We start from the raw sequence: 25722 nt of genomic DNA on the forward strand, positions 1-25722 counted from the left end.
ATGACACACTGAGCTTCTCTCTCCTCCTCTCCTCTCCATCTGTATACATTATACCTGTATACATGCCCCATCTCTGCATGTCACTGACTTCACTTCTTCCCCGGAGTCCTTGTGCTTTCTAGTCCTACAGGCTCCCATGGATCCTGGCCGCGCCCGGGTCGTGGATCGTGGATGCGCCTACTGCCATGACCCTGCCTGACACCCACCACTACTGTTGCTAATATTAGTCATATCTCTGTTACATACGTTCCACTACTATTATTGTAATGCATTACTACATACTATCCTTACCGTTAACCACTGCTACTGTTATCACTAGTAATCACATTTCCATGTGCATTTCATTATTATTGCTGTAATACCTCTTTATGGTAAAGAGTTTTTCCTCACTCGAATCGAGGGTCGAAGGACAGAGGGTGTCGTCTCTGTACAGATTGTAAAGCCCTCTGAGGCCAACTGTGATTTGTGAATTTGGGCTATACAAATAAAATTTGATTTGATTTAATTTGAAGTATGGAATGAAAAGCAAAGACTACAGAGACAGAATGGAACTGGAGAGATTTTACTCAGTGCAACCTCCAAAGCAACTGTAGAGGACTGGGTTCTTGATTTCGGTCAGTTTTCTTTAAGTATGTTAAAGGATATGCTATGGGAAAAATGTAAAAGACAGTCAATCTTTGATTTAACCAAATGACTTCTAAGTCTGGCTGTGTAATATCAACTACAGGCCAATGTGAAAAGATCAGCGCTCATCAAGTAAAATTCTGTTGGATTAATTAAACACTTGAATACCTGCTTTTGGCGAATCAATTGACCAACTAGTCAAAGTAATGAGGCACATTTTAGTGTTTAATTGTTAACTTGCTTGAAGTTACTCGAGCAACACTGGAAAAGCAGCATGAAAAATAACAAAGCTTACTTCAACTGACACTGACATTCAATCAAAACCTGAACAAGCTTTTGCCAAACTAGAGAACCTGTCTGCTGAGTCCTGATGCACTGCACTGCACCCGGAGCGACAAACTGAGAACAGACTTGATACTTTGAGCTGATTTGCCTGTTGGAACATCTTTATTCCCTTGTACAAGAAACTGCGTGAATACAAACAATACAAACCCCACATAGCTTTCAAAGTCAGTCCCTCAGCCAGCTGTGTCTCTTCATGACACAACAAACAGGTTCAGTTTTGTCCCTGGGTTAAAAACACACTAAACTGTCCGAGGTCAGGGAAACCACTGCGTCAGCTCTGTTCTGCAGCGCATTTCCCCCATAAATCAATAGGGTTTGGGTTAGTAAGTTCAATACTCAACTAGTGATAAGATCCCTCTGAAAAGCTCTTCTGAGGTAGATGCAAAGTACAAATGCACAAAGTACACAAGTGCTAGACAATAAGTCAAAGGAGATCTGGTTTATTCTAACTTTTTTGTCTTTCTTCTATATGTTTGGACATTTATATCAGCCAAAAATAACCGCTGAGACCTGAAAGCAAAGCAACATCACTAAAAGAAATCCAAATGGGCCAGAAACACATTTTTATATGAGAGGTAAGATTATAACCCAAACTGTTGGTTACAAACATAAATCACAGTATACAGGCTCAAGTCTTCCTTCACCCTTAACATACTGGAGCTGCCATTTACTAGGACTGTCACTTTTTATATAATAATAATAAATCAAGGTGGGATGAATAAGGACTAACACAATTATTTATATCATGTAGCCTTTTCTTCGTTTTGCTTGAGACCTGATGTGCTTCCCTTCATTCACACTGCCTCGGCTCCCAGTCGACTCTAGAGTCACCGTCCTAGTAACGTTGCGGTAAGCAGGTGGCATTTTTAAGAAGAAAACAGCCATACCTTTATTCATTATTTATATCATTACAATCCATATTTGCTATTGAATCAAAACTGCTCCTCCAACAAAGACAGTTGCCTCGTTCACTCAGAGGACAACAGGTTGTGCAACAGTTCAGAGTTTTGAGAGAGATATTAACTTTTAATTTGGACAGAGACATTTCATTTATTTATTATTTTATTTTTTTACCAGATTTGTATGGCAGTTTAAATTTGGGATAATCCTAGTGTTATTGGTGACATTCCAAGTGTGCTCACTCTTAATTTTATTGACAAATAAAGTGGTGTAGATAATCTGAATAAACTGGATAAACTAGTCTGGATAAACTGCTGGTTTGCTTACAACCTGACTGAATGTGTTTCTTAAGCCATTACACTTTGTCTTTCCAGATCTCAGCAATTACTTTGGTGAGTGTAATGTTATTGCATCTGATAGAAACGATGGCCGAAAATAAGATCCAAGTTGAAAGAAGCCAGAACTCCCCTTTTAGCACCCTCAAAATAAAACAGGACTTGCACATTGTCAGGGAAGATGACACCTGTGTAACCAAAGATAAGTAACACATTTGGCTGTAGTACACAGGGCTCCAGACTGCAACCATTGTGTCACGTCTTGAGACAATTTTTTGAAATTTTATAACTAGGGGCACCAGTGCAGCTTGCAAATATGCCCCCTGTGAGTGATTTTTAAAACCATCATTGTGAAATCATCATATTAAAGACCTGAGTCCTGTTTCAGAAAGGAGGCTTAACAAACTCTGAGTTGACTGAGCCTGAGATGGGAAACTCAGGATTTTCAGTTCAGGAACAGTGGATCAGAATGAGTTCAATCAAGTCTCAGTACATTCAGCCTGAGCTAAGTGCATGGGTGAGGAGAGAGAAAAAGCCATTATCAATGGTGCTCCGATGGTGTGATTCACCATGGCAACAGGTAAATAAAGTGCAGTGGAGCTAAAACGCGAAGACATGCAAATGCAAATGCAGACCATGACTTTTATCTAAAAGAACAACAGGAGTGAAGAAAGTAGTCAGTAAGTTAAAACTATTCACTATTCAGCATGATCCACATTCATCATTCACCAAACTTAAATTTCCTTAATGGATGACAGAGCTGGAATTTTACTGTATTTTTGTCAACATTACATTTTTAAATGTAACCTGACGGCGAGGAAATGCAGGTTGTATCAGCTGAAGATGAAAATAGCTCAAAAGGAATAGATATTGTAGTGTGTTGGGGGTAAGTGGGTGGAGTTTCCCAGCATACTTTGAGACAATGTGTTTGAGGCCATAAGCTAAAGTCAAGCGTGTCTAAATGTGCTCTAAATCACCACAAATGTTACCTGTCAACCCGTAATTGGTATCGCTGTTCTTCACACCAATTCTACAAATGTTTCTAATAGATTACAGCTGTTGTAGTAAAAGACATTCTGGCACCATGAGTCATGCAAACGGTTATTGATGTCCTGTCTGTATTAACATGCCTGCAATGAGCCGTTTCAAAATAAAGACAGCTTCTTCAAAGTTATTTTTTGATTCTGATATTAAGGATTGATATTTGCTCCAATAAAACTTATTTATGGGTCTTTAATATAAGACACACTCTGACCCAGTGATAATGATTCAGTGGAGCTGCACTTGAAAATATGACTAGGTTCAAACGGAGTACATGTTTAGAGATCCAGCCTACTTACCTACATTTAAACATTTGACAATATTTCAATATGTGTAAATTAAACTTGGACAGTGAAATGCTAATGTATGGTGTGAATGACAAATTCACTTTAAACAACATTTACTAAATATTTCTGATAGGAATGTTTCCTCAGTGCGACTGATCCCAACAGGACAGTTTATTGTAGACCGATTAGTGTCTTACAGTTTGTGTCTGACTCCCTGGAAGTCTGCAGGGCCCTTGTGGACTGGATGAAATGTGAGTTTGGACAGCCCTCGAGACAAGTGGACTTCCAGGGAACATGCCAGAAAAATCTGTGAGTCTGTAAGTGTGGCTAAGTCTGGATATTTGGATGCAGCCTTGGCACACAAGTTCTCCATGAGTATGTGCTTGAGAAAAATTAAGTGCAGTAGTGCCACCTTGTGGTCATTAATGAAATGCCGCCATATCTCTATAACGCATGATTCACCAAATTCGGTTTGTACCATCAGACATCTATCGCCAGTGCTGCTGTGAAAGGTGATGTCAATCAATTCTAGGTGGCACTACAGAACAAATTCAATTTGTTTGACTTTGGTCGCAGATCTCTAAGTGCAGAATTTTGTGAGGAATTTATTACTTCGAGTTTATGGATTACTGCATGCGTTGCACGGCAGCAGATATCAGTAGATCAACCACAATCCCACATAGTTTCTTCAGAAAATGCAAATCTGATATTTCAGAGCAGTCTCTAGTTCTCAGATTTATTTTTCAATCAAGAGCTTCAACCAAATCACTTTTGTACAAATTGCCCACAAGTGTCACTGTACACAGCAGTAAGAGCAGTTACCTTATGTCTGAGCCTGGTGTCTGTTGGATTTGGTGGGACACTTAAATACAGAATACATACACAATACCTATTTTTAGTGTTTTATAGGGATAGCATAATAAATAATCTATAATAAAGAATCTAATAATGGATGAATATGTATGATAATAAATGTATAAAAAAAATAAAAACAAAGTCCTCTTTACCAGCACAAAAACTTGTGTGTTACATGTAAGGGGAAAAGAGCAGTTTAAACATTAATTGAACATATTTTTATTTCTTCGAATTGTCTATTTATTTCTAAAGCATTTATCAGCAGTACAATTTATGGAGAGAAAATATGAATGTTGCTGTTGTTGCTTGTCCATTTAAATGGTGCTGGTGCTCATAAGATTTCAGCAAAGAACACCAGGGCTACAAGTAAGTCTAGCCCTGGTATATGTTTAATATGGTATACATTTTGCTGCCTCATTCACCAACACTCAAAAGACATAAAAATGTAATGTCCACACACAGAGACACAGCCACACACACCATTTTCCATAACATCACTGTAGTCCTGGTAGCCCATTTGATGGCTGTGATAACCATTTAATAGGCAGAGATGCACAGAAATTGTTCAGAAAAACATTGTAATAATGTTGAATGTGTGCTACTGCAGTTTGCAGTGCTGTCTGGGGTTAGTGCGGCAGTCTGATTCAGACAATCCCAGGTAAGAACAAATGAGGGAGGTCAGCTTCCACTGCAGAACACTGAGGAGGATGATGGAGGGACAGCATGAGGACAAGGAAGAAATATACAAAATATTCCACGCTGACTTTACTTCTTTCACAGCTGAAAACAGTTCATTCATTATTTTAATTCATCAATATATATATCATCTCTGTCGAGTGGACTGATATCAATGGAGATACCTGGTACCTCCTTTGTTCTGCCATTGATATCGCTTGTGCCGTTTTTTCCCCCCCTCAAAATTTAAAATCATTTCCCATACATCCATTAGGTCAGTGTTTCTGCTCCCAGGGGCAAGTCAGTGCTGGAGCAACACTTGAATGTAGAGAATTGATTGATTGTTTGTGTGTATAAAATATTAAAATGTTATGAAATATACGTTTTTGCTAATTACCAAGATAACGAAATTTCGTCATCTATAACATTTCATGAACATGGCCTTTACCGTGTCAGTTGGTATTCATTGTGGAGTGTTTTCCTCTTAAAATAACAATTACAAAAAAAATTATAACAATACAATAAGAATATAAATAAATACAAAAATAAAATTCTATAATGACAAATACATTTAATTATATTTTTTAATTTACTTAAATGAATCATAAACAGATTAGTCATCATGATCAGGGAAGACATTGCCTATATTTTATCTGATGGGGTGGTAAAGGACCTGGATAATGAATAGGGGGGTGCTGACCAAAATGAGGTTGACAACTGCTGCTCTATAAAATGTTGGTTCCTATCTTGCCTCTATGTCATGTCTTTTCATTCATGATTTTCAATAGCAATTTAGAAGACATTTTTCTTTCTGGTATTGTTGGAAATCACCTAATTGGTTGTGAATGCTGGAAGCAACACAGCAACATATATGTTCTTCTACAAACGGGATTCTTCAATATTATTCTTCCGGGTCTATTTTTTTTTAGCCCCTAACTCCTTCCACAGTTTTCAACATACTTACTCAATTCAAAACATAAAAACAAAAATATTCAGCTCAGTGATGAGGAAGGATGTGCTATGACTTTTCTCATTCACATCATTCATAAAATCAGAGATGTCAATGTTTTTTGGTCATTTTTCCCCATTCAAGAAGATGGACAGAATGTTTAAAAATCCCACATCATCACCTTTTTTCCACACTTTGAAAACATATCTACTCAGTCATTCACATAGAAAACATCATTCAAACAATGGAATGTTCACAAAGATTAGGGCTTTCTCACATCAATTCAACTTTCAGCATTCAAAAATGCATCATTTTTTAGTAATTTTCAGATTTTTACATTGGTGTGTATGGGGCAGAATGTTGACAGCCAGTGGAGTACTCAACTGACAGAGTGGGGAGAAGCTCCACAACAGCCTGAAAACCTTGTCTTCAACTCACTCACATTCCCACTATTTTCACTCCACTAGTATAATTTACACATCAGCTTGTAGGAGAGTTCATGCTGGTTGAACGTCATGTCATCATTTAAGTGATAGCAGTTACTGTCTTTGAGGGAGAAGCATGATAGAGAGAGCCTCAGCTAAATTCACTATTAAATTAACTCTCACACAGACTCTGCATTATCACCGCAAAGAAGGCTTGCCTTTACGCCGCCTTTGTTTGTTCACACTGAACCAAGCAGCACCAGCATAATGCACGCCAGTGTATCATTTCATACAGCACACCGGCCCTGCGGAACCAAAAGAGGCGTGACGGTACACGTCATGACGTTGACATCTGTGTGTTTCCCCCCCATGTCCACCTGTTGTTCTAAACATGTACCCGCTGACTGTTTATAATCATATGGATGCTGTTATGTGTTGTGATTGACATCCTGACCCACCAAACATCCTGGAAAGTGACAAAGTTATTTTTTTTTAGCTCTAAATTACATAATCACCATCAATAATAGATAGGGGTGTCACGATTCTCCAAATCCTTGATTCGATTCTCGATTTTTACATTTATTTTTTTAAAGCACAGGTTGCTATGCCATTTTTAGACTAGACTTTTATGCAATATAATATCTGACCTTTGTTCGCAATGTACCACACTACATTGTCAAATTTAAAACATTTATTTACAACATAATGTAACAATAACTTATATCTTCAGTCAATTGGAAACTTAAACAAAATAACCTGCCATCTAGTTTCTCTTTTGTAACTGCAGTCTTCTTCACAGAAGATGACATTCAAGTTCACAACTAAACAAACAAAAATAAAACAGCCATGTCCATAGTCTTCTCTGAACATTTAAGTGTCTTAACAAACTATTTCCGAACAGTTGGACACAAGGTGCGTAAGGTGTGAGTGGGCGAGCGAGAGTGAGGGAGCGTGTGTACAGCGGACAGTGAATGAATGGGAGAGGAAGGAGAAGCGAAAGGAGCAGCAGTAGTAGCGACAGCAATAAAGTGTACAATATAGGCTGCAGTTTGGCTGAATAAAGGCGACGGCTCCTCAAGATACAGCAAAGCTCCCTGGTATTATTTCCCGACCAGCTTAACACATGAAAGGGGGTTCACCCCGAAGGTAAACAGAAACTTCGGCCCTGGAGGAAATCATCTCCCTTGTGCTTCCCGACCACGGTCCGGGAGCCGAACAGGAATGGTGTAACACCATGCTATGGTTTGACTGGCTGTAGCTAATAGCTGCTGGCTTAGCTAGTAGCTAAGTTAGAGGAGGTTGACTTGCAGCACTTCAACACGTGTGTTTTTTCCCCCTTGGCAAGCGGACCGGATGTGACATGGGGGCGTGGCAGCATCGACGATTCCATTTTTTTATTCAGAGTTCAAGATTGTGAATTAATTTAGATCAATTTTGATTTTAAATCGAAATCGTGACACCCTTAATAATAGAGGACTGTCTGACTCTCAGTTGCGAGGAGGGATGCTGTTTTCTTCACTGAAGTCTTGATCAGGAGGGCTGACAGTCGTGGTGATTTTTTTTCAATACAAGTTTTCAGAGACAGTAACTACAACAACACAATAGTGGAAGGAGACAAAGACATGGTGAGTTAAAGTTTTTTGCTCTAAATCATGTCACATAATCACCGCCATTCAACTGCAGGAGCCGCCTGGCTCCGCAATGAAATGTGACGAAGAGTCGGTAGGACAGACAAGATGACAGAGGCTTTCCACATATGGATGAGATATTTTTTTCCTCGTATAAGATGCTGAAGACACTACCTGCTACCACATTACTGTTGTTTGGTCCTGTGTTGTTGCTTTGTGGGTTGAAGTGTGAGACATTTCTCTTTTATGAGTGAAGGATTTGTTTAGCTGTCAGACTGTGAACACCATCAGACCGACGCTCGCCTCTGCTGCAGCTCTGATACTACCTTCGGAGGCTGATCAGAGGCGGAGCTAAAATGTCCCCCCACTCCACATCTGTAACTTTCACACAGATGGCGAGGCGAGGAGTATTGCCGCATGATTCCTGTATTGAAAGGGCAGTGTGAATTGGGCTACTGTTACCGCTACCAACCTAGTTACCATCACCATGACAACCTTTGATTCCATCTGGGGAGCTGAGACAGATTTATCAATGAATGCAGTGTGACACAAGAACGAAATATGAGCACATGCACACTTGCACACATGCAGGCACACACACACAAACATTTTTCCAACATTTTAACTAGACTGCTCAAAAAAATGAAGGGAACACTTAATGGTCACAGTATGACAACTAAGCCAGTTAAACTTCAGGGATATCATTCTGTCCATTTAGGAAGAAGTGATTGTGAATCAGTTTCACCTGCTTTGATGCAAATGAAAGTGACAACGTGGACAAGGTGCAATGGAGGGGCAAAAGCAAGACAACCCCGAAAAAGGGAATGGTTTTGTATGTGGTAGCCACAGACAATTGCTCTCTCCTTTTCCTCCCTGACTGATTCTTCTCTAGTCTTGTGTTGTTCTAGTGTACTTACTAGTGTGTCACTACTGGTAGCATGAGGCGCTGATCTGCAGCCCAATCAGGTTGCACAGGTAGTCCATCTCCTCCAGGATGGCACATCCATACATGCGGTCGCAAGAAGGTTTGCTGTGTCTCCCAGCACAATCTCAAGAGCATGGAGGAGACACCATCAGACTGGCCGTTACACGAGCAGAGCTGGACAGGGCCGTAAAAGGGCATTAACCCAACAGCAGGACTGGCAAAAAGCAGGCTGGTTGTAAGCTCTGTAGAGCAGCGTTTAAGCACAGTGGTAGCACGACAAATTAGTGTTCACCTGGTGAGATGGCATGGTGAAACCTGTGCAGACAACGAGGATGCTAGTAAAGCTAGCACTAGCAAGACACGAAGATTAAATACTTTTTTCAGTCACAACTCGGCGGGTCAAAGGTAATCACAGCATCTATAGCACGTTTTATTGTTAAGGACTTACGACCTGTCTGCTTTTGAATGTGTTGCTGTCATTAGTTGTATTCTGTGACTGCTGGTAGTACTGCACACTGTTAACTGTCATTGTCTACCGACAGTATGTACTGAATTGAACCATACTGCACACTGTTAACTGTCATTGTCTACCGACAGTATGTACTGAATTGAACCATACTGCACACTGTTAACTGTCTACCGACATTACGTACTGAATTGAACCATACTGCACACTGTCACTGTCTACTGACATTACGTACTGAATTGAACCATACTGCACACTGTTAACTGTCTACTGACATGACGTATTGAATTGAACCATACTGCACACTGTCACTGTCTACTGACATTATGTACTGAATTGAACCATACTGCACACTGTTAACTGTCTACTGACTAGCATATCGTAACAAAATATTATTGAAATTAACTAGTTTCGTGGCAGATAATGCGTTATATAGAGGCTGTGTGTTGATGCCCCGTTACTCGCATTATATGGATATATCGGCGCTACACCGGATCTAATTTCGTCCGAACGACTTCAAATGACACCAACGTTATCTGGGTGAGTAAATGATCATATATTTTGCTATAAAAAAAAGTTCCAGGTTGTAAAAAACGGTAGTTATCCTTTAAGTTAATCCAACTTTTGAGTTGGTTATCAGTAGTAAACATTTGTCTGATTGTTAATCATAGGTCTGAGTTTATACACTGATTATTACTAGGAAGCAGAGGATACAGACAGTCAGGGACACCCAGTTCAGACAGATCAAGCTCATGGAGATCCAGAAAACGGGATAAGTTGTTCATCAGATCCGGGATGAGACAACAGGTGTGTTTTTTATACACTGAGGTATAAGCAGATGAAGATAAAAATATTCATAATAGTAAGAAAAATACATAGGCTTCCCTGGTCTTATGAAGTATCTATTTCAAGGTTAGCTATGCCACTTTTTCTAGAATTGGCTTATTCTAATTTATAATAGAAAATGAATGTCCACATGAAACAAAGAATTGCATCTGATTGTATCGTACTGAAACCAGATCAAATCGAATCATTCCATAATAAAAAAGTATCGTCCCTGAATTGTATCGTAGCCCATGTATTTAGATACGTATTAGCTCGTCTCATAAGAGACAAATTGCGCAACTCTAGGAAGCACCATAAGATTTTCTCAAATTAGTGATGTGAAAGAGAACCAAGAGATCTTTCCATTATAGAAATATCAAAGCTAAGAGAATGATCATCTTTGAATAGACAACCTCTTCTAGTCATGCTGACATCAGACCCTTCATGTGAGCTCAAACTTTTGGGTTCATGTCAGGGAGATGTGTCTCTCACAGCAAAGCAGTGTATGAAAGAAGAAAACACAAATCTGAAGAAAGTCACAGTCAATACTCAGGACTCAAGCTAGCATTAATGTAGTTATTTAGCTAAAACCCATTACTAGGACCAGAGTTCACCTTCAATCAACAAACATCCTATACTTAATTTGTAAGCCTTCACCATTACACCATTTGGTCAGATAAACCACATATGGTTCGAAGTGGCACTGAATACTAATGAGCCACAGGCACAAGTCGAAAGGATCAGCAAACAGGCTGCTTAAGGCTGGGTTCACACTACAGGACTTTTGAAAACCTAACCAACTGTAAAATCTGGTTGCGTCACGCACATAAGGAGAATCTTCACAGATGTTCTTCTCTCGAATGTCAAACCTGCACACACTACAAGACTAAAAATGATGTTCGGAGAGACACAGTCAGCTGGCAACACAGTCAGCTGCTCTGGGATAAATCCCTCATTGGCTGTCGTCCACATTTTGAATCCTAAATAGCAAAAACATTTGATATTTATCAGGACAATGCTGATAAGCTTGGGTTAGACTGGATTCGTACACCCCTCACCACACAAGATAATCTCAGACGACCTTCGTCCCCAACCAAGCTCTCCTCCCAGATTTCTCCTCGAATTGGGGTTAAATCAGATACTCCTGTGTGATCCAGGCCTAAGTCTCATCTAAAGTCATAGTATTATATAATATTGTGTAAACACCCACTGTTTAACTCTACTACTTACCAAATGATGGCAGTAATGCTCAATTCAGTTGTTTGCCAATAGAAACCAAAGGAAGAAGGCAAATTACTATTTGTATGTGAGATGTGTGTAACTTTAGTGCAGTTATGTGGAAGAGAAGAGAAAAGGTAGACTCTTACTTCTTGAGAGCTGCGATGAGGTACAAGCTCTTGGGCAGCAGCAGGAAGACCTGGTCTGTGAGCACAGCATGGATGATCTTCTTGGCTACATAGTCTGGATCCAGGATTGGCAGCAGCCTCGGCCACCTGATGAAGACAAAAAAAATGATTAAGTTAAAATACAAATGCTATCAGCACTGAACCACTTACCAACAACTACATTCTGCATTTTCCCTCGGAGAGATGACTTGTGGCTTGGTAGTTCTCTTTAAAATGGCATTTCCAAACAATCTGTATTAATTCAAGATGACTGATGATTTTACAGTCAGTTAAATGTTATGCAAATTAAAACTAAAAATCTTACAATTATTTTTGTATTGAAACCTTTTGACTTTACAGCATGTCTGAGAGAGGCTATGGCTGAATGTCCCACTGTGGGAGAGCGTGGAATGGGGGCACAGAAGTAGAGACACAAAGCAAAGACACACAGTGTGTGCAGCAGTCATGTTTACAATGTTTGCCACATTCACAAACTGCTACTTTATCAAAAATATATTCATGTAGATTACAGCACACGTGTAATGATCTGCAAATTGATTCATGTTTTGTTTAAATGATGTTTATGTACTGAGCCAGGTCTAACATACTGGTATTTAAAAAAAAAAAATGCAGCTTTTTATATAGTTTGGACTGTTGTAGATTGATTTTTTAAGTACTTTCTGAATGAAAAGGAAATTTAGATTCATCTTACTGCTTGTAAAAAATGATAAAAAAAAGTAGTTGTGAACAGTTGGATAAAAAACTGAGGTTATATTGAGATGAATCAAGATGCATCAAGAATTGCTGTGCATTCGAATGGGTGACAGGTGGATCATAATTGAACCGAATGATAAGGCCAGTGAAGATTCAAACCTCTTATCTCTACTGCCCTCCACTCAGTCCTCACACACCTGGAGAATCAGGGGTCGACGTACTTTTAAAACCGTCAGGGCCACCAGAACGCTCCAAGCACTGGCCCGGTGGGGCCAGCATGGATTAAAGTTCTCCGTCGCTACGACAGATATCAGTCATTCAAACTTAACAGAGACGACTTGTGAGATCAATGTAGATCGGAGGAGAACTGTTGGCTGATGTTTATTGACAGATTGTCACACTCTACAGCCAATTGTATCGTTAACAGCGTGCGCGCGCCTGACCAATGACAGTGTAGTGACCCACACGGGGCGGGATCTCAACACGGAGTGGCGCTAAAGTTTAGCTGCTTAGCTAGCAGGGACTCGTCGCGCTGCTACGTTATCAACTGAGTTTAGTCAGCACGTGAGAACTCGTCTGACACGGAGAGTCTCCTGTTGTGTGCTACATGTGTGAAACAACAACTATAGTCTGGACTTTGTCTGCAGTGTATCTGTGTAAACAGCTTCATTCAGCGTCTCTCCCTCCCCTCTGGCACCGTGAGTTACCATGGATACAGGACCGCCCTGAAACTTTATACTGATGATCAATAAGAAGTTTTTGGTTAGTTTGACTGTACAGAGTCATGAATGTTGCCTGATTGTAGCTCAATGCTTAAATCTTGTATTATAACATATAGAACAAAGCCTCAGAGCTTCTTTGATTATTAACAGTATGTTAGTGATGACAGAAAGTGATAACTCGCCATCACACTGACAAGGCTGCAAAAGTTGCTGTTTGTATGATGTATTTTTCTGTTAAATGATAAGAGGCTCACTTTAAACAATATTATTAATAATAGTAATTAATGATAATGATGATGATGATGAGAAGAAGAAGTAGAAAAATAGCGTACTGAAAAGTTCTGTAGATGGTTGATTATTTGAAAGAGTAAAACTTGAGAGAAGCTTGGCAAAAAAAAGGCACAGATTGATTTCATAGATTGAAAATTACATTGAAAAGACAAAAAACATTTTAAGTGTGAATAGAACAGCTGTTCAGATCATCCTCCTGTAAAACACTGTTGGTCAAATATTTAAACTTGATGTCTGCATTAGAGAACATGGTGTGGGGTGAGGCTGTAAATCTTATCTTATTTTTTTAGCATGTGTCAAGTAAAACGCCCTGTAACATGGAGGGGGGCGCAAAAATCAACCAACTGAGGAGGAGATGGAGGAAGAACTGATTGTGCTTGAGTAATGCAGCACTGTTTGCACTTTTGATTTATATATTTGCACTTTTTGACCTCAGTACTGCAGTATTAAAATAAATGTTATTAAATCAAATTGTCCTTTTTCGTTATTATGGGGATCGATTCCTGGGCCAGTGGTTACAATGGTGGGGCCAGTGATCTTCAAAGCCCGGAGGGCCAGTGGCAAATTTCCCTTATTGTCTACCCCGGAGAATACATCAGAATGCTCTTTGTTGACTTCAGCTCAGCATTCAACACAATCTCACCCATGAAACTGACTGAAAAAGTTCACACCCTGCAACTGGATATTGGACTTCCTCACAAACAAACCCCAGACAGGTCAGATTGGCAGTCACACCTCCTCTTTGTAAGTGCTCAACACCAGAGCCCCCCCATGGCTGTGTGCTCAGCCCCCTCTTATTCACACTGTACGCCCATGATTGCAATGCAATTACAATGTTGTGAATTTTGTGAACAACACCACCATCATCAGCTGGATTAAAAAAATGATGAGAGTTCATATTGGGATTTTAATAAAGAGGAGGCACAGAAACACACCCCTGTCTATATAAGTGGAGCTGAGGTGGAGCAGTTCGATGTGTTTAACTTCCTGGGAATCAACATAACGGAGAACGAGTCGTGGACGTCACACATTTTCACCCCTGTAAAAATGTGTAATTTGCAATTCTTGTGCCAAGCTCTTGTCAACTTTATAGAGGAGTGATAGAAAGCATCCTGACAGGAAACATCACAAATTGGCATGCAATGTGCACAACCAAAGACAGAAAGACTCTAAAGCAGGTGATTAATACCGTAAAATACATCACTGGTACCCATTTACCAAGCAACAGTGATATCAGTGAGGTCAGGTGTCAAAAGCTTTAAAATATGGGATAATGGAATACATTTTCAGTCATTGTCTCTCAGAATATATTCACAGTGTTGCACTTGATGTTCACACAAAACCTGACAAAAATTTGTATTGTCGCAATTTTCCTTTTTTTCTTCAGACCCTGTTCTCCTTTCTCAGCTCCAGCCAGACAGATTTAGGTCGTTGGAAACAAAAATGGGCATTGGCCACGACAGTTGATAGTTTTCCCCTGTGAAACGTATCATTAGTGAATGACAACGGACCCTGCATCTCCAGCTGCTCACAATGTCTTGACAGAAAGGCCAGCATGTCTGATTTTTTTGCCTTCCTCAAATTCTACAGTGTGTTTCCTGATGTTGACCAGTAGCAGCACAGAGTGCTCTTCCATGTTCAACTATGAAATACAGTTTAGTGAAATGAACAAGGACTGATGCTTTTTGAATGAACTGTGAAACAGAGCAAAGGAAAAACGCTTCATGTGTGTTCATGAAGACGCTCACTTCGTTTATGCACACCTTTTTTATTACCCTCATAATTCTGATGGTCAAGATCACAGTACACATGAATAATTTGACCAGTGAGGTAAACTTACCTATGTCTCTAAAAGAACGAAGTCTAAATGTTTGAGATAAAATGGCTCAGGATGTGTATACAGTAATTAAGCTGAGATTAAACATGAGCCCCACAATTGAGTCTACCACTGCAGAAAATACATGTCAGAAAACTTACTCTTAGGTCCAGTGGTGTTTGGTGAGATACACATAATACATGTGTAATCGAAGCGTGTTGTTTTGTGGTTATTTTAAGGACCTCAAGGTACAGATGCGAGAAGTAGAAAGTGACAGGCGAAGTGTTTGGCACTGGCGTAGAGCATGTGCCCTGGTGGCCTGGGGGGCTTGTTGGATGGATGACGGTAGGGAGACAAAACAAATATGGACACAAGTCTCCAAACACCTCTAAAACCTGACCGCAGGACATCAGGGAGTGTACCACAATGATGTGTGAGTCGAAAGGAAAAAAAAAAAAGATATTGTCAGACTCACATCTACAATCGATACGTCATGACAAAGACCCCATTATTTTGTGTTTGTTGCATTTTATTTTGTTGGTAGTTTCTCATAAACATCTGTGCTATGCTGGAGCTAGGTATGGCTCAAGCGCAGAAGGGACAGTGAAATCCAGCTCAATGTGATCTATAAAAAAAGCCTCTTGGATCATTGAATTCTGCCTGGTTTTTGGCTAATTAGCATAAACTGAAAACCAGTAATATGGATTCCTATTTTTGGATTTTTACTCCATTAACACAAAATGGGTATACAACACTGTAGGACTGAGATGCACATTTCTCTTATAAATGAGCACGGTCAGTCGAAAAACAACAGACAACAGACTTTGCAGAGGGCAGCGCTTAGCAGGAAAATGCCCATAACAGTTTAGTCAATCTTATAAATCTTGGAAGGTATCTTCAGGCTGTGTTAGGGAATAGGCCTACTCAAACATTTTGAGCATGGTCAGCATGATCTAGGGTCATGACTTAGTTGAGGCATAACAGTTGGTAACAACTGATTAAATAAATCTATGTGCTCCATTTATTTCTGATGAAATTACTTATCCATTTCTTCTGGGGTTATCCCTAAGATCTGTAAAATGGCACATGTTGTCCCGCTGCATAAAAGTGGTGATAAAGCTTATATTAACAACTATCGACCAACTGCCTTGTCTTGCTAAATTCCTGGAATCATTAGTCAATAATCAGCTCAAATCATTCCTCTCAATATATCCTGTTTTGGCTACTCACCAGTCTGGTTTCAGAGTTTGGTATTGTACTGTTCCTGCTTTCAACTCAGTTACTAATGACACTATATCTGCTGTTGATAAAGGGAAATACTGTGCTGCCCTCTTCGTGGATCTAACAAAAGCTTCTGATACTGTTGACCATGCTTTGCTCATACAGAGGTTAAGTGATGTTGGTTTTGATTGTAATTCCTGTAATTGGTTCAAGGACTACCTGTCTCATAGACAACAACATGTGATTGTAGGAAATTATCATTCCGTGTTTCTACCATTGTCTAAAGGGGTTCTGTAAGGTTCAATATATTCTTATTCACAATCTATATTAATAATATTACATCCTCTATAACAAATTGTAACGCCCATCTTTATGCTGATGATACAGTCCTCTACTGCTGTGCTAACATAAAGCCATTACAATTCACCAGCAAGCTTTTGACAAACTGTAAGATTCTCTTTTTAACCTGAAATTAGTCTTCAATGCAAACAAAACCTAATTCATGATATTCTCAAGAGCTAGAGATATCGCAGACATTGGTCTGCATGTTACCACTCTAACAGGACACAGTATTGAAAAGGTTTCTGAATACAAATATTTGGGTATCTGGTTGGATCAGAAACTCACATTTAAATTTTATATAAACACGCTTGTTAGCATGCCAGGACAAAAAAAAATTATTTATACAGAAAACAGAACTACTTTCCCCATGTTCTGTAGGAAACGGATCATTGAGGCTGTCTTTTTATCTGTCCTGGATTATGGTGATGTTCTCTAGACATGCTTTTGTCTCCACTCTTACTCCACTAGACTCAGTTTATCACTCCACCCTCAGATTCATTACTGGTGACTGTAATTCCAATCATCATTGTTTTCTATATGAAAAAGTTGGGTGGGCACCTTTAACAGTAAGACGTGACAGTCATTGGTTTCTGTTTCTTTTTAAAGCCTTGAAGGACAACATGCCACCATATATCAGTCACTATTCAACACACTCTAGTGATTGTATAATGCTCCAAGTTCCCTGTAACATTGTTCTATATACAGGACATGAAGTGTTTTACCTTTGGCCTTTGGTATCTTTGTTTGTCTTCAATTCCTGTATAAATATGCCAGCCTACGCATTTTAATATTCTGAACTATTTACCACACAGCTACTGAAGAAAGTAAACACGCCAAAATGTTTAGATGTAGTTTTTTCATATTTATGATATTTAACAATAAGCTGTCCTTGTTTTTCATACAATTATATGGTCAGCTTGTAAGGAGATACTAATGATATTTACATGGTGAGATAAGAACATTAAATTCTACTGTTTATTATGTGTAGTGACTTTTTTTAAAATTATGTATCATTTCATAGGTATGTGATACCATTCTGAGTCATGCCAAGGAGAGGTTCTCTTTCACCAAGCACCTCATCAGTGCCACTCTGCTGCAAGGAGACTTGCTCCCCCAACACAACGTAAAGTTCCCAGATTCAGCACTGGAAACCACTCTGGAAGCCTACCCCACACTGGACAAGGCCAAACTGAAGACAAAATTATCTCTGGTCTATGAAAATGAAGGTTTGCAGTGGTGCACTGGCTCTCATCCAGGTTTTCATGGAAAACAACTTCCAGGACAGGAGTCTTGGAGGTATGAGGCAAAACACAGGAGGGCCAGTCTATGAATGCCAACAACATGCTTAAAGCGGTCCAATGGGATGGAGTGATCAACTGTTTTAAAATCAGCCAAGACACTGACAAGAATGAATATAGAGTAATTACCTGAGTCTAAGGACAGGAACAAATGGTTTGTCAACTTCAGGAGAGTGGGCTCTGTGCAGTAGTTCATTCTGAAGGCTGACTAAAATTTGTCCAGTGTGCTGAATTTGTTTAAATAGGAAATGAGTTGAGAAAAAAATACAAGGATTTTGGATAAAAACCAGAGCATTGATGTTGGACGGTACTTATTAGGAACAGACAGATCTAAATGAGCTTTTTTGATGAAAGGGTGAACAGCAGCATGTTTACAGCAGGATGGGACATTGCCATTTAGCAGAGAACTATTAATTATTGATAATATACTCAGCTCAACAGTGTCCAGCAATTCCTCATGTAGGTGTCAGGGAACAATATCTTGGGGTCATGCACTCCTTTATATGTAAGATAATGGGTGTCAAAAGGGGGACAGGAATCAGCTCAAATTTGTTAAGAATTAAGGTGCATTGACTTATTTCTGACCGATGAGAGGAAGGTGGTAAGATCTGAGGATGTCTAATGTCAATTTTGCTGATAAAGAATCCTCAGAAATGTTCAAAGGTATCCAGTGTAGCTTCATGTAGGGGTGGGCGATATGGGCAAAAAATAATATCTCGATATTTTTTGGGATTTTGGCGATAACGATAATCAGTCGATATCCTTTAAAATTCAAGAATATTTGCGTCCAGACCGATCTACTAGAACGACTGAAAACGCTGTAGTTCATATTCCAGGCCTATAGATGGTGCTTGAAATTCACCAAAAACGGCGAAGAAGAGACGGAGCATGCGCAAAAAGCTTGCGCTGTTAACAAACAGACAGTAGACGGAGAAACCGAACACAACAAGAAGAAGACGAAAATGGCTAGTGCAAGGAAACCAGAATCGTTTGTGTGGACCGATAATGAGGTCTACCTGCTGCTGCGACTCATACTCGACTACAAGGCGAGCAAGTTGCAAGAAACACGAACACAAGCATGTAGTCCGCCATTGTTGTTGTCGTCGCGGGGTTCAGAGGTTGAAGGCAAGAGGTCGAGGGGTGGAGCGAATCCTGCAATGCTGTAGAGAGCACCGTGTATTAAGTGGATGTGAGCAGTTTCCGTGTGCGTTTCAATATTTTTGGCGAAGTAATTTAAATACTTGATAATGGAAATTTGCACATCGTCAAAACAACAATGACGATATTATCGCAAATGATATTATCGGCCACCCCTAGCTTCATGACAATTTGTGAGCGTTGGATTAAGTATTTATTGTATCAAATAAAGCGGTTTAGGAGTCTGGGACGGAAATGAGGTGAAAAACATAAAGGGCCAATGATCAAATAAACTGCCATTGTTTATCTGAACAGCGGGGACCTGAATAACAAAAGTTAAAGTGAGGTAAAGAGTGTGAGATCTGTGATTAACTCGGTAAGTCTGAAAGAGTCAATTAAATGGAGAAAATCTTGGGAAAGTGGGTTTGATGGGCAGCAATTAAAATCACCTAAAAATTAAGAGATTATCAGTTATAGTGTCTAATGAGGATAAAAAGTGGGAGAATTCATCAATAAAAATCTTGTTGAATTAGGGGGGGTCCGTATGTAAGAGCTTAAAGTACAGGAGTTGATCATTCAATCTTCCAAAGCAATAATTCATCACAGTCGACATGGGGTTACAAATAAGCTTATGAGTTAAGGAATTTGTATTTTGGAGGACACAATTCAGAAAAACAACTGATTCCCCTGGTTGTTTAGAAGCACCATGTCTTCAAAAGGTGCTGCTTTATGAGATGTCGGCCAGATTGCATGCATTGGAAAAGAGAAGTGCAGCTATATTTGTGTAAATATGATGTGGTATTATTTCCAAGAGTTATTTGTATATATACTAGCATACTGGCAAAGGCAAGTGTATGGTAACATGTGCTTGTAGAATATAGCCCAGACCCTTTGCGGAATTCATTGTACGGGGAGGAGACAATGCTTTGAGTTAAAGTGCTTGGGTTTGATGGAAGTGGTACTGCCAGGGGAGGAAAGCAGGGGAGGCTGGTGCAGGAGGTGATGACCTGAGGTCAGACAGAAGAGGAAGAGGGGCGTGTCGGACTGGGTGTGTGTTGTGTGAACAGTTTTGCATGTGGTGAGGACTGGATCACATGCTGAATATTGGCCAACAGCATCTGGCTACCCCGAATATTTCAACAAAGTATTAAACACACACGACACTTGAGAACTGTTTTCACCAGCTGCTGATGCCCGACTCTGTCACTCTCCTCTGCCACTTCATGCCTGCCTGCTGTCCAGCAGGATGTACTCAGGGGAGGCTGAGCCCTGTTGCCCTGTCACTCCACCCATTATCCAGGATGTGGTGCGGGCAAACTATCATCAGCTAATAGGACCCCTTAGCTCCACAGCCAACTGAGCTACTTGCTAACAGCAGCTAGTTACTACAGCAAAAGATAGCTAGAGTAAAGGGAGTAGCAGTAAGCAGTTATACAATCACAGCTGTGCACCTGGGTCTCCCACTTGTCTTTCTGTTCTGGTTAGAGACAGTCTCTGCTGCTCTTTGAAGGTAGTAGTGCACACCATTGTATAAGATTATCAAATTCTTGGCAATTTCTTTCATGGGACAGCCTTCATTGTATAGATCAGGAATAGATTGACGGTTTTCAGAAGAACGTTTTTTTCTGGCCATAAAGACAAAAATCGAACCCATAACTGTTAATGCTCCAGATACTGAAAAGCCTAAAGAAGCCAATGTTTTCGCTTCTATAACAGTTTTGAGCTGTTCGAACATACTTGCACAAGGGTGATGATCCATTAGCAAACTCGGATAAGCTAACACAAATTTATAATGTCTAGACTGTATTTATGAGTGTTTGTGCTTCAGAAATAAGGACATTCCTGTGACCCCAAACTTGTGAGTGTGTATGTAGCATGTAGGGGCTACAACTTACATTTCATTGTGCAACTCTGTGTTGGATAATCACAAATGAACTAAGATACCTTCAGACAAGCTCCTGAATATAACCTTTACATGTGCAAGTTATTTTTAATGAACAGTTTCATTTCAGCCAAGAGTGCCGGATACCTAAATTTAAATAAAACTATCAAAGGTCGAAATCATATAAAGATACCTACTTAGTTTGACATCCATCGAACATCCCAGTGTTGATGAAGTACGGGCACACAATAGTTGTCTTGACACCATCTTTCCCAGTTGCAAGCAGCTCCAGACCGACTGATTCTGCAAAACCTACTGCTGCAAACTTACTGGCACAGTAGTCTGCAGGGAGAAGGGTCAGAGATACAGGAAAACATATGTCAAAAGAAGTATCACTTATAAGGAGTCACGGACGTCAGTTTATAGTCTTATTTGATGTTTACCTGAAGTCTCAGACAGGATATATTCCAACAGGACATGAAATGGTAATGAATTACTTTAGATATTTGTTATTTTTCATCTCATGCAGATGGACCATGGCAGTGATTTCATATACCTAACCCACCACCTGTTCCAAAATACCTTCAGTTGTTAGTGAATATATAGGTGGTTCAATAATATTATGCCACCAGGACAGACACCTGATCTTCCTTACTTACAGACGATTAGGAAACCATATGTAAAGTTTTCCAAACACCAAACCACATGCATTGTTTTTGCTTAGTTCAACTGAAACAGACCGATATTGATGGGCATTACAGTGATGTTACATAGATTCACCAAACCCTGTTTAACTTGTGATAGAAACACCCCACTCCAGGCGCAAAAGCTGAAGCACCCCAGATTATCACCGATCCTCCACCAAATTTCACAGTCGGTGCGAGACACTGTGGCTTGTAGGCCTCTCCAGGTCTCCGTCTAACCATTAGACGACCAGGTGTTGGGCAAAGCTGAAAATTGGACTCATCAGAGAAGATGACCTTACTCCAGACCTCTGTGGTCCAGTCCTTATGGTATTCTGCAAACCTCAGCCTGGCTCTTCCTTGCTTCTCATTGATGAAGGGCTTATTTCTAGCTTTACATGACTTGAGCCCTGCCCCTAGGAGCCTGTTTCAAACCGTTCTCCCCATGCACTTCACCCCAGCTGCCATTTGCCATTCTTATTGTAGGTTCAAGATCAATATTTGGTGCCATTCTATTTGCCATTCTTTTTGTAGGTCACTTGATGTCATCCTACGGTTGCTGAGTGACATACGAATGAGTTGACGGTCATCCCTGTCAGTGGAGAGTTGTTTTCGCCCTCTGCCGGCCTGTAGCTTTGTTGTCCCCAATGTCTGCTGCTTGACCTGGTTCTTATGAACCGCCGTCTTTGAAATTTTAAGGATGGAAGCAACCTGACGCTCACTGTATCCCTCTGCCAGTAAAGCCAGAATTGAACCTTTCTTTTCAACTCTTTTGGCATGGTCAATAGTTCTTTTTTGATTCCAATTACTTCTGAGGTACTACTAGCACTGTTTTTGCTATATATATATATATATATATATATATATATATATATATATATATATATATATAAATATATACACACACATATATATATATATACACACACATATATATATATATATATATATATACACACACATATATATATATATATACACACACATATATATATATATATATACACACATATATATATATATACACACACATATATATATATATACACACATATATATATATATATATATATATACACACATATATATATATATATATATATATACACACATATATATATATATATATATACACACATATATATATATATACACACATATATATATATATACACACATATATATATATATATACACACATATATATATATATATATACACACATATACACATATATATATATACACACATATACATACATACATATACATACATACATACCTACATATATACATTTATTAGTTCAAAATGAAAACAACTGCTTCACCAGACATAAAACTGGTGTTGGGGGATAGGCTTCACTCACACACACAAACACACTGGAAGCCAACCACGTTGGGAGTTAAATGATCCTTGTGAGGCATTCTTTTTGCATGGTTGTGTTGAGATGAGGAGCAATGAACGCTCAACAGGAAATCACTTGTGACTCCACTGTCTTGCAAGGAAAGGCACCCTTATATAACACCACATTACATCAAATAAAGCTATTCAATGTTCGGCTGCTGGGTGGCTCCAACACCCACTTGTACTTAGTCAGCTCGTAACAGCATGTTAACAGCATCAACAAGATGGTGATGATGATATGGTCAGCATCTTCAAATCAAAAGTTCATCATCTGGGAAACACTGCCCATCCACAAGCATCGATGATGTAAACAGAGTACACCTATCCCTGGTTCAAGGGCTCTACTCGGTTTAACTCGATGCGGCAGCCCAGCGCAGCCCAGGTTTTGCATTTCCATCACAACTGGGCTACCTGCTTGAAGGTGTGTCTTAAACCAATTTCATGCTTGTCCAGATCCCAGCGGTATTATCAAAGAATCACTTCTAACAATGTGGCTCCGCTAATTCAGTTACAAACACGTTTAATTTACTATAACTTCTTCACAATCAAAGCCCCCCGTTATTTAGTAATTTAAAAGTTTTTATTATGAAGCAGCATTACATCAAACCTTGTGTTTTCAGCAGCTTTAACTAAACATGACTCCTGAAACAGCTGAAAGTGAACACAACGAAACAGTAAAACACAGCAGATGTCTGAAAGTACAAACAGGATGAAATAAAACTATAGAGATGTAGTTAGAAGCTACAAAAGTACTGAGAGCTGAATGCACTGACTTTTAAAAACGTCTTTCTCTCAGGTTTCCTGCATGGACATGATTTCAGTATCAATTTTAGGGGGAGACGGGTGCTTGTCACGGGTTGGCTGCAGTCACAAGACGTCACCGTGACTGGCTTGGAGGCGGTTGCAACTCCAGAGGCCCGTCTCCAGAGCAAGTTCATCGCCAGCTCAACTCGGCGTAGTAAAACTAGTAATTGAAAAGCAAAACAGCGCGGCTCGGTTTGACCCGGCGCGGCCAAAAGTGCTATTGGAAAAACTGCATTAGAGAGTTGTTAGCCCCAGGCTAAGGGCGCACTCACACTAGCATGGCTGGAAGAGGTGTGCTTTGGCACGGTACGGCTGACACAAAATAAGCCACAAAAAAGTTATTAAAGTTATTCATGTTCTCTGTGTTGTTCTCCATTGTGCTGCAACTGCGCTACGACATGATGATGTATGTACAAGAGGTAACTGTGCTCAGGCCCGGTTGGAGCTGGAACAATGTGAGTGCAGGTGGGCGGGGGACTGGGGTGGAGGGACAATCGTGCTGCTGCACGGTACAGAGCAACTGGACTAAGTGTGAGTGCGCCCTAAGAAAGCGTTCACACTGGCATACTCCAAGGTGGGCTAACCCTGACTTTAGCCTAGGGCATGAAAAATCAACAAAGCCTGGGGCTAAGAGATGCCTGTTTAAAATGGGACTAAAGACAAAAGAAGTAGTAAGACAACAATCCAAAATGTTCAGCTTGACTTCAAAGCACTTGGGTGCTTACCCAGAGCTATTAGAGGTGCAGTGTGAATTGTTTAGCCCTGGGCTTAGGTTAACAATTTGTGTGTCAAAAGGGGCTAAGATATCCCAGGGCTATCCTTAGTGTAGGACTAGGGCTAGTATAATAAGAAAAATAATAAGAAAAAGTAACTTAAAATCTTAAAACTTAAAAATAGCCATGTTGTTTTGACAAACTCTACCTGTATCTTGGTTTTCAAGAGTAACTGACTTACCAACTATGACCATGTTAAGTAACCAGACAGTAAACTTTAAGGTCATTATTTTGATGTCACCACATTAATCATTTGGAAACTACACCCCAGCAGGTGAATTTTAAGCCTGCATACTGACTTCATACCACAGACCTGGAGATGGGTAATATACTTATCTATTTAATGCAAAGTACACGAAGAACAGAGTTCAGAAGAATACTACATATTGTAAAGTGGCTGATATGTTAGGGACAATCATACCTGAACACAGATAAAGCTATAATAAAGATAAAATTGTATCTGGTGAGACCAAAGGTTTTCCGGCCTTGGCTGGACAAAACTGTGGTACAGTATAGACCGATACAACTTGTCATCATCATTAAGTATAGAGGATGTCGTATGCTGAAAAGATTGTGAAGCCCTTTGAGGCAAATCTGTGATTTTGTTGACTTTTTTTTGTTGATCAACACGTTGCCAAATTTACTCTGCATCTTGATGACGTAGAAGGTTTAAGGCTGGAGGTCGGTTATTGAGTGCCAGTATCTATCTCACCTCATCCTTCTTACAGTCACTGTCATTATCGCTGTCTGTCGGCCGATTGTAGATGTAAATACGATACAAATACAACTGATGTGACTTGATTGGACAGTCAGTGGAAAGTAGTATCTGAAATAATGGGCGGGCTGTGTTTGTTCTGCAATGGTGTTCAGCGTTTCCCACAGAATCAGACTTCAATTGTAGCGGTGGCTGTCCAGCTGTGGTGCCATAGAGCATGCGCACTCGAGACTTCCGCTGACTGAGTTGGCTAAC

General features: G+C 39.8%; 1 protein-coding gene across 3 annotated transcripts in view; it reads right to left on the reverse strand.

Annotated features, from left to right (window-relative positions):
* LOC311266221 (epidermal retinol dehydrogenase 2-like) overlaps positions 1-25722 on the reverse strand; it is a 56451-nt gene that overhangs the window by 10401 nt on the left and 20328 nt on the right. For 2 of the 3 annotated variants that reach the window (XM_084368487.1, XM_084368486.1), the window contains exons 5-7: positions 21286-21430; positions 11648-11773; positions 4240-5085 (exon numbers count right to left, since the gene is read on the reverse strand). In XM_084368487.1, coding sequence (XP_084224613.1) covers positions 4986-5085; positions 11648-11773; positions 21286-21430 — 371 coding nt within the window. In that variant the 3' untranslated portion in view covers positions 4240-4985. Of the gene's footprint in view, positions 1-4239; positions 5086-11647; positions 11774-21285; positions 21431-25722 lie in introns of those variants that run through there. The other variant, XM_084368488.1, reaches the window with a different exon arrangement.

The sequence above is a fragment of the Pagrus pagrus genome (assembly GCF_965226575.1).
Source record: "Pagrus pagrus genome assembly, chromosome: 12".
Taxonomy (NCBI): domain Eukaryota; kingdom Metazoa; phylum Chordata; class Actinopteri; order Spariformes; family Sparidae; genus Pagrus; species Pagrus pagrus.